The sequence below is a fragment of the Brassica napus genome, chromosome A2 (assembly GCF_020379485.1).
Source record: "Brassica napus cultivar Da-Ae chromosome A2, Da-Ae, whole genome shotgun sequence".
In the NCBI taxonomy this organism is placed as follows: Eukaryota; Viridiplantae; Streptophyta; class Magnoliopsida; order Brassicales; family Brassicaceae; genus Brassica; species Brassica napus.
Window position 1 is genome coordinate 26,872,533 of NC_063435.1, and position 10,173 is coordinate 26,882,705.

Here is a 10,173-nt window from a genome sequence, read left to right on the forward strand (position 1 = left end):
TTCATTAGTGAGATTTTGCATCATAGATGCAAATGCAACAGCTTGTGCCCAATGCCTTGATCTTTGTTGCACCTGTTGGGGATTGTCTCCTGCATAACTCAAATTCACAATGACTAATCTATGTATTGTTACCGTAAAAACAAGATATGTGGCTACACCTAAATGTTCAAGTGTGATGTGTTTGAGTATGAGTTTGTATGAGCATAAAGTAATGAACACAAAGATTTGTTAACGGGTTCGTTTCCTACATCCCCATTCAGGGGCGGACGCAAAGGCAAGCTCATGGGGGCATGTGCCCCAACTGTTTTTCAATTTTCCTTAAGTAATTATTGTAAAGCCTAAGAAATGCCTTCAACTCAAAATTTAATCTTAATGGAAACAATCTTGTGCCCCGGACTACTTATGTTCCTACATCTGCTACTGTTCCCATCCCCGAGACCACGTCCAGAACTCATTTACTAGAAAAGAACACAAACGATTTTAGCTTTGGTTACGGGTTTGTCTAGATGTATGTTCTTCCTCTGCTGGCTACGTGTGACACCAATTAACACGGCCAACAAAGAAGCTTCTACGGGTCGGGTTGATCAGAAACTCTTCTCTATCCTGTTTTCTGCCTGAAAATTTCGCCGATACAGCCACATAAACCCTCACAAAAGAGACCCAAGTAGGCTTTAATGGAGGATTAGAAAAGTAGTTTCCACCATTGATTTATGAAATGGAGTCAAGCTATTTTCCCTCCATTGTTTAAATTTGATACAAGGACTCATTCCATATATTTAGAGACCTTTCTTTGTTTAGATTCTTGACCCCTTAAAAGAAAACGAGTTTTAGAATTATCCTACTCTAAAAGAATATACATTGACCAAACTTGATAGTTTTCCTATTTTAAGATTCAAGTAAAATTTAAGAATTTTACTTATATTATCAAAGTATATTTCAATTAAAATAAAGTCATGAATTTTATTTCAAAAGCATGAAAAGAAACTCAAACGTATATGTTTTCCTCTTCTAACCAATTTTCTAAACATAGCTTTCTCGATTAATCCTCTCTACCATACATTGTGTAACTATTTTCTGTTTCTCTTTCCGACACAATACCGAAAAATGAGAAAAAACCAATAACCTTTTGTCTTGTTGAGGTTTCTGCTTCTGTTTCCATGGCTTTGATCATACATTGTTAGGTTACAGAGAGGAGAAGAAACAAGCCTCCAGTTTTCTCTGCTGGTGCTTAAGGTAATAGCTTTCAAAGAAAAGTCATTTCTTATATGTTTCAATTAGTCTAAAAATCGGTATAGACAGCCAATAGACCTAGACAACAAGTCGGTCATGAACAAAACTATTTTTTAAACGTTTTTATGTTTCTTGAACATTGGTTTAATCACTTTATTGGAATTTAAACTTGTCTTTATGTTTCAGCCATGAACGAGAAAACGCGGAATCTATGTTCCCTCATCTGTTTCTTCTACGTTCTTCTCGTTTCCCCTTCTCAATCTAACGCTAAAGACGTTGCGTTGGGCTGCGGAGCGACAGAACCATCTACTGATCCAGACAAGAAAAAATGGGAACCAGACACAAAGTTCTTGAAAACACCAGACACGGTTCAGGCAACAGCTACGTATCAAGATCCTTCGCTTCTCTCAACTATCCCTTACATGACAGCAAGAATCTTTACAGCTCCTGCGACCTACGAGATCCCTGTTAAAGGAGACAAAAGACATTTGCTCCGTTTACATTTCTACCCATCAGTATACACAGGACTCAACATCGACGACTCTTACTTCTCCGTGGCAGCTAACGATGTTACACTTCTAAGCAACTTTAGTGCAGCTATCACATGCCAAGCCCTAACACAAGCCTACCTCGTTAGAGAATATTCTCTCGCACCAACCCTAAAAGATGTCTTGACCATCACGTTAACTCCCTCTGATAAACATCCTAAGGCGTTTGCTTTCATAAACGGTATTGAGGTCATTGAGATGCCTGAGCTGTTTGATACGGCTGTTCTCGTTGGGTTCGCGGACCAGACATCTGATGTTAAGTCCGCGAATCTTCAGACAATGTTTAGGGTTAATGTCGGTGGTCAAGATATACCTGGAAGCAAAGACTCTGGTGGGTTAACAAGAACGTGGTACAACGATGCTCCTTACATATTCAGTGCTGGTCTTGGTGTTACCCTTCAAGCAAGCGACAACTTCAGGATTGATTACCAGAAAATGCCGGTTTCTACCGCTCCAGCTGATGTCTACAAAACAGCTCGTTCACAGGTACTGAGATATTTAGAATATATATATTTTTATAAATAATATATATATATATATATATATAATTATATTTATTTTAATATATTTTAGTTTTCTTAATAAGTTAATTATGTAAGTAAGTCAAATATTTTTATATAAACTATGTGACCACAATAGTATTTTATAGATATTCTATTATTCTTTATTCTATTCAAGTTAATTTCATATTCTTACAATAGGGACCCAATGGAGATCTCAACGTGAAATCAAACCTAACATGGGTGTTTCAAGTTGATACTAACTTCACATACATCATGAGACTCCATTTCTGCGAGTTCCAGCAATCTAAAATCAACCAGAAAGCTTTCAACATATACATCAACAACAAAACCGCACAAGCGGACGCAGAGGCTGCAGATATAATTGCTTGGTCTGGAGGTAAAGGTGTCCCAACGTACAAGGACTACGCAATGTACGTTGATACTACTAACGGAGGTGAAGAGGTTTCACTTCAGATGACTCCTTCCGTATTTGCTAAGCCAGAGTATCTCGACTCGCAGCTCAACGGGCTAGAGATATTCAAGATGGACACAATGAAGAACCTCGCGGGTCCAAACCCTAAACCATCAGACATGAAAGCAAATGAAGATGCTAAAAAAGAGTTTCGAGGTGACAAAAGAGTCACAGCTTTCGTCATCGGCTCAGCTGGTGGAGTAGCAGCGGTTTTGCTATGTGCATTGTGTTTCACAATGTATCAAAGGAAACGTAAGTTCCAAGGAAGTGAATCTTACACGTCAAGCTGGCTTCCTTTATATGGAAACTCCCATACTTCTACTATATCCGGTAAGAGCAACAACGGAAGCCACTTATCTAACCTAGCAGCTGGTCTATGTCGAAGATTCTCGTTGTCGGAAATAAAACACGGAACTCAAAACTTCGATGAGTCAAACGTCATCGGAGTTGGAGGGTTCGGTAAGGTTTACAAGGGTGTTATAGACGGAGGCACAAAAGTTGCCATCAAGAAATCAAACCCTAACTCAGAACAAGGTCTCAACGAGTTCGAGACAGAGATAGAACTCTTATCAAGATTAAGACACAAACATTTAGTCTCCTTGATCGGTTACTGCGACGACGGTGGAGAGATGTGTCTCATATACGACTACATGTCCCTCGGAACGCTTAGGGAGCATCTTTACAACACGAAGAGACCTCAGTTAACTTGGAAGCGACGTTTAGAGATAGCCATTGGATCTGCGAGAGGGTTGCATTACCTTCACACGGGTGCAAAGTACACGATCATTCACCGTGACGTGAAGACAACAAACATCTTGTTAGATGAGAACTGGGTCGCGAAGGTTTCTGACTTCGGTTTGTCCAAAACCGGACCGGACATGAACGCGGGAGGTCATGTTTCGACCGTGGTCAAAGGAAGTTTCGGGTATTTGGATCCGGAGTACTTTAGGAGACAGCAACTAACTGAGAAGTCAGATGTGTACTCTTTTGGAGTTGTGTTGTTTGAGATCTTATGCGCTAGGCCGGCTTTGAACCCTAGCTTGCCTAAGGAGCAAGTGAGTCTTGGAGACTGGGCGCTGAACTGTAAACGTAAAGGGAATCTTGATGATATCATTGATCCTAACTTGAAAGGTAAGATCAATGCGGAGTGTTTGAAGAAGTTCGCTGACACGGCGGAGAAGTGTCTTTCCGACAGTGGGTTAGACCGACCGTCCATGGGAGATGTGTTGTGGAATCTTGAGTTTGCGCTTCAGGTGCAAGAAACTGCTGATGGCACACGTCGTCGAACGCCTAGTCATGGCAGCGCTTCGGAGGATCTAGGCGGAGGAGGTGGTGGTGGAGGTATGGCGGTCAACGTTAGCGCCGGTGAACATGACGTCAGTGACTTGTCCTCGGAAGAAAATAGTGGGATATTTTCTCAAATTGTAAATCCTAAAGGGCGATAAAAGGTAATTTCACAACCGAACATTCTTGATATGAAAAGTCATTTTTTTCTTATTTTGTTTTTTCTTTATGTCATGTGATAGACAAAGAAGTAACTTAACTATACAGTCTATTCATTCGTTTTAATTTGCTTGTGGTTTTATCAATTAATCTAAACTCAAAACATTTGTAAAATTATATATATGTGTGTTGTTATATATGTTATCAAGAATATTGTATAATGGTTTGAAATTAGAATTCTATATCATTTCCCCCCTATGTATGTTGCTTTAGTTTATATTTAGAGAGTAAACCCGAAGAGATTAAGGAAAAGTTTTTTTTTATTTTTATTTTTTGATAAAAAGATTAAGGAAAAGTTTGAGGAGGAATCCTTTTCTCATTGGATTTTAGAATAAGGCCATTGGATTTTTGGTTAAAGAAACTTATTTCTCGACGTCCCTTTGGGATTGGATTCCATCAGATTGCCTCAATGAAGCCCAAGACAAAATGTTTTATGTTTGTAAAACATATTGTAAGCATATAACAAAGAAGCTTTTAAGACAGAGGGAGTTTGGTCGGTTCCTCTATATCTATAAGCATATAACAAAAAAATACATATACTCATGTGGTTGGTGAATGTTCGGAATTTTCATAGGCTATAGGGAAAATATCTAAAATATCATCTACTTTTAAACCAACTGATTTTTTTTTTGAAGATTTTGAAAAAGAAGAAGCAAAGATCAAACACACATTTTGCAAACTGGATATTATAAAATTAGCATTGTATACATATATTTATATGGTAGTGTCTGTATACTATATAATGGCTCAATGATTATGTTGATGGGGATCATCATATTCACATTCCATAGTGGATGTCGAACCAAAGGTCACTACCAAAGTGGATGATGGTACGAATTTCATATTTTATGTCTTTATCAGCTTTGCAACCATCCTATATATCATTTAAGTACATATGTTTTATATATTATGCACTTTATACATTGTCTAAGAAAAAAATGCACATCTTCATATCAAAACTATTTTAGTATTCAATCTTCCCAGGTATGCACCATATTCCAAGCGCGGCGCATATATCATTAAGTAGTAATAGTATCTTTTTCAATCTTCCCAGATATACAACAAACGCATCCTAATCGGAGAATCCAACTTGGTTATTATAGTTTGATTTTCTAAACTAAAATTACAACTAATTTCACGATACGGCGCACGTCACTACTAAAGCTGCACATGGACACATATGTGACATACATGTATATGATTGGATAGGAATGAAATCAAAGAAAGGAATGGTGATAAGATATGCATCGTGGGCTTGATACGATATCCAAATTAAAAAAGATGAAAAAAGCTCCATGCGTCAGAAAGATTATTGTCAACAAAATAATTGATTTGCTCTTTGGCTTTTGCTCCTAATATTTTCGACGATTTCGAGAACCTTATTGGATGCGCTCAACGTATTATAGTATTAGAAAACGGATATACTAATTAAAATTTTTAAGTGGTGGAGCAGGCCAATCTAGTGTGATTATATGATAGTGCCTTTGTAAGTGTGAAAATTGACGAAAACGAATCGGACAGGCCTACTTAACCTAACGAGTAGAGGACGAACATACAACGACAAAGAAAACGACTATGATACATAAAATATTGCTTTGAACGATACAGAAGTTGAATTTCTTAAATAGACTCTCTACACAAACAGAAAACAAATGACAAAGGCAAAACTTATGTCATCGCAACAAGTAAATGGATGAACAAAATCGAAACAGCTAAGGTACAAAATAAATCTCTTTTCAGTACTGAAGCGTGGAGAAACAAACAGTTCATTAAGTACATGACAAGAGGCAAAGAGAATCTTTGCCGGGTCAACTCATGTCTGTGTCTCATTTTGGGTCCACTCTTTTTAATTGAAATTTTACTTCTTGGTTTTTTTCTTCATTACTGTGACGAGATCTCGAGTTTATGAAAATAATCAGACTAAATTTTAAGAAAAAGTGCAATTTTCCAGATATTTAAGTGAGATTTAGAACATATATCTATATCCGTATCACAAAGTAAAGTGCAACGAAATATCTTCATACCCTTTTACTGGAATAGTAATTTAATTTTGGATGTAAATTAAACAAAAACATATGATTGGTATAAATATTAAATGTCAATAAAGTTTTCCATTTTCAAAATAAGACAAGAAACAGACAACAGTGCATGTTCAGTCAACATTCCAGCTACACGTGTTACGAAGAAGACAGAGACCTTTGAATACGTGTCGCAATCTTATCCGTGGTTTGTCCAAGTTGCATGCTTGAGATTCTGAAGAACACATAGCTGGAACATGGACCCATTGACGACAGGTTTCTAGTTTCATTTTATTTACTTTTTTTGGTTTTAACATTACGATGCAATATCTAGTATTTTTTAAAACAGCTACATTCATGCTATGTTTTGGATTCAAATACTAGTTTAGCTCATCTTTAACATATTTTTATATTTTTGTAACAACATATTATTGTTTTATAGTCATTTTAGTATAATCTTCTAAAATACATGAATGTTTCTCTATTTATAGGGTAAGACATTGGACCAAAAATATATTTATTTAAGAATTTTTCTATTTATTATAAAATGTTAAAATGAGCTGGAGATACTTTTATAGTACTATTTTAATTTTTATCGTATATAATAAAATATTAAGGATAAAATTCTCCATATCAAATAGTATCTTTTGCTAAGAAAAAAAAAGAACAAAACTTGTTAATTACAGTTTCACAATCAAAATAAAAGTAGATGCGAAGTAGGTCCAGTAGTGGGGACCTACCACAAATCTTTTACAGAGGACTCTGTTTTTCTCTATCCTTCCTCTTGTGACTGCGACGACCATCTCTCAGGCCCAACTCCACTTCACTCTCTTCTCTCACCTCTATGCTTTTTTGCCCTTTTAAATATTTTAAATCATAGTGACAAAGTAGAAGAAAAGATTTGTAATGTAATGGTGGTGAGGGAATATTAGTGAAAGAACATCTTCCTCCCAGATAAAGTAAGTCATAACCTTTGTACTTCTCTCTTCTTACAGGAAGATTTGTTAGGCATGTTCCTTCTTTCTAAGGGGATCTGAGTTTGGTGTTATCAAGAGATTTGATATTGCATTCATAAGATATTAAGTTTTTTTTTTGTTTCTTTCCTCTTAAGATTGTGTGGGAAGGAAAATGGAGGAAGCTGAAGCTGCAAACAAAGCAGCAGTGGAGAGCTGTCATGGAGTCTTGAATCTCTTGTCACAACTAACCAATGATCCTAAGTCCATAATGTTTGAAACAAGAGAAGCAGTTTCCAAGTTCAGGAGAGTTACCTCTCTCTTGTCTAGTGGGTCAGGTCAAAGGAAGATTAAGAAACTCAACAACAACTACTACAAGCTTAGGTCTCTTCAGTTGCCCCAACACCTCTTTTTGGAAAGTCCTGTTTCTAGTAATAATGCTATAACTGGTTGCATTCCAATTCTAGCACCAAAGCCTCTTCAGATTGTACCACCTTCTGCTCCTAGTTATAGTGAACAGCGACAGGGTCATCCTCCACCTATGATGCTTAACCAGAAAATGTGTGTTGACAAGTCCTTTCTGGAGCTAAAGCCACCGTCTTCTCGTCAAAGTCCCTATCAGTTTATCCCTAACCACCAGCAAGGAGTGTACTCTAGGAGCAATAGTGGTTTAAATCTGAAGTTTGATGGGCCTGGTGGTGGTAGTTGTTATTCCCCAAGTGTCTCAAACGGATCAAGATCGTTTGTTTCATCTCTTAGTATGGATACTAGTGTGGCGGATTACAGCAGAAACTCGTTTCATTTGATAGGATTACCTCAGGGATCTGATCATATCTCCCAGCATTCAAGGAGGACAAGCTGCTCTGGTAGTTTGAAATGTGGTGGTAGAAGCAAGTGTCATTGTTCTAAGAAAAGGTATGTGTAGATTTTTTTTTTCTTATTTTAGAAAAATTGTTTATGTAGTGTTTGATTCTTTACAGGAAGTTGAGAGTGAGACGATCGATTAAAGTACCTGCAATTAGCAACAAGATTGCTGATATACCACCAGATGAGTATTCATGGAGGAAGTACGGACAAAAGCCAATTAAGGGTTCTCCTCATCCTAGGTAAGTACATAGTTACATGTTTAAGGAAATGGACTAGTTCACATGTTTGTCTTTATAATGTTGTTTCTTGTTGCAGGGGGTACTATAAATGCAGCAGCCTGCGAGGTTGTCCAGCAAGGAAGCATGTTGAAAGATGTGTAGATGAAACTTCAATGCTAATTGTGACTTATGAAGGTGAGCATAACCATTCGAGAGTACTCTCTTCCCAATCAGCTCAAACTTGATTAACCAAACCGGTCTAGTATCTGTGGTTTACAATTGTATATTCCACTTGACATGATGGTACTTACTTGGGATTTTACTCGTTGCATTACAAGTATGGTTTCAGCCTTATCTACATATAGATAAAATGGTATAATCTAGAAGGGTTTTTGGTTTGTATCAGATGTTGGTTCAATAGGTTTGGCTTCAGCCTTATCTACATATTGTTTTTAAATATGGTATAATCTAGAAGGGTTTTTGGTTTGCATCAGATGTTGGTTCAATAGGTTTGGCTTTGTTGAGCAAATGTCAACTGATATTTATCTAATATGATTGGGTTTCTCTATTCTCTTCATCAAGTCCAACCGAATGTAAATCAGTGGCAAACTCTTCAAGATATAGCTTCATTGGCTCTTTAATGAGTGCTATATATAGATCCTCTTACTCTAGGCTCATTAACAAGATTTTTCAAGGCCCACATTGTTCATCTATCAAACCCAATAGGCCCAAATTATTAAACTACAATTCATATTGTACATTTTTAGACAAATATTAGGAAAGAAAAACTATTTCAATTCAATAGTATTAGACCATTAACAAGATGGAATTTTTTCTTAAAACTGAACCGGATAGTGTTTACTGGTTTAACCGGGGGTTCAGTCCGGGTTTGAAAACATTGCTTACTACTTACGGTTTCATTTTCATCACAAGATTTCTGAGTAAGCCTTGGATCCCATGATTAAATAATCTAAAGCCACAAATTATAGTGGGCCGACGAGGTTAATTATATTCACAGTTGCCATGATTTGATTATCTGTGTTGTAAGTTCCTTACGTAAGTTTTTTTTTTTTTTTTTTCCCCTGAAATTCCATTGATCATTTAAGTTCTGAGCTTTACAATCCATAGAGAGCAAAAACAAACGAGGAAGCGCACCTCTGGTCCAAAATAACAATCAACCAACTATGATACCAAAAAATAGGAAAGGAAGAATTTGGAACAAACATTCTCTCCTTAATCCCTCCTCCACACTAGCTTTCACTTCGAGAACCTCCATTAGAGGAAACGGCTTTCATTGACAAAGAACTCAAAGAGCCAAGGGGGGTGGCCACATTGAACATACGATCTAACCAGACCCTGACCCGTTACACTTTGTGCAATGAAAGTAGCTCCTCTGTTTGTTTCTCTGGTGACGACCTGCAGTTTACATCCAACAATCCCTGCCATACTTAACTCAATTTGTCCTGCATAGTGAAGAAAGGAGGGCCAAGCTTGCGGACGCTCCACCGCCCCAAACATCTCCAAAAACTCACCAGCAATGATTATATTAGACATTTTATGACTTCGCATGCTCTCCAAGGACCAGAGTATCACCACCAGCCTAGCTTCATCCCTTGACTTGATGTTGCTGAAGGCTCTTCTACTGTGACACACCACCACTCCTCTTTCATTGCGGATTACCCATCCTCCTCCCACCAGATTTTTGGATCTATTCCAATCAAATCCCACATTGCACATCATCCAATCTTTGGGAGGGGGTTTCCATCTCACAGTCTCCTTTCAAAATGCAACATATTGAGGAATGTGATTCGACAAAAATATAATTAAAATCTACATGATTTTTTACTACGAAATTATAAAA

The 10,173-nt window shown here is 37.2% G+C and overlaps 2 protein-coding genes across 2 annotated transcripts; both read left to right on the forward strand.

Annotated features, from left to right (window-relative positions):
- The first annotated feature begins 1,105 nt into the window (after positions 1 to 1,105).
- On the forward strand, positions 1,106 to 4,373 carry LOC106367763 (receptor-like protein kinase ANXUR2). The gene is made up of 3 exons (XM_013807603.3): positions 1,106 to 1,233; positions 1,417 to 2,264; positions 2,480 to 4,373. Exons 2-3 carry the CDS (start codon positions 1,419 to 1,421, stop codon positions 4,196 to 4,198), a joined length of 2,565 nt encoding a protein of 854 aa, XP_013663057.2. The 5' UTR covers positions 1,106 to 1,233; positions 1,417 to 1,418; the 3' UTR covers positions 4,199 to 4,373.
- A 2,674-nt stretch (positions 4,374 to 7,047) lies between these two features.
- Positions 7,048 to 8,880, forward strand: LOC106367765 (probable WRKY transcription factor 74). The gene is made up of 4 exons (XM_013807605.3): positions 7,048 to 7,233; positions 7,386 to 8,142; positions 8,208 to 8,333; positions 8,410 to 8,880. Exons 2-4 carry the CDS (start codon positions 7,403 to 7,405, stop codon positions 8,555 to 8,557), a joined length of 1,014 nt encoding a protein of 337 aa, XP_013663059.2. The 5' UTR covers positions 7,048 to 7,233; positions 7,386 to 7,402; the 3' UTR covers positions 8,558 to 8,880.
- The last annotated feature ends 1,293 nt before the right edge of the window (positions 8,881 to 10,173 follow it).

What these genes read in the sequence shown, in the direction of transcription:
- LOC106367765 (XM_013807605.3), top strand. Translation starts at nt 7,403, where the DNA reads ATGGAGGAAGCTGAAGCTGCAAACAAAGCAGCAGTGGAGAGCTGTCAT. An exon ending in TGTCATTGTTCTAAGAAAAG is followed by an intron (nt 8,143 to 8,207) that starts GTATGTGTAGAT and finishes GATTCTTTACAG; the next exon opens with GAAGTTGAGAGTGAGACGAT. An exon ending in AAGGGTTCTCCTCATCCTAG is followed by an intron (nt 8,334 to 8,409) that starts GTAAGTACATAG and finishes TTCTTGTTGCAG; the next exon opens with GGGGTACTATAAATGCAGCA.
- LOC106367763 (XM_013807603.3), top strand. Translation starts at nt 1,419, where the DNA reads ATGAACGAGAAAACGCGGAATCTATGTTCCCTCATCTGTTTCTTCTAC. An exon ending in ACAAAACAGCTCGTTCACAG is followed by an intron (nt 2,265 to 2,479) that starts GTACTGAGATAT and finishes TTCTTACAATAG; the next exon opens with GGACCCAATGGAGATCTCAA.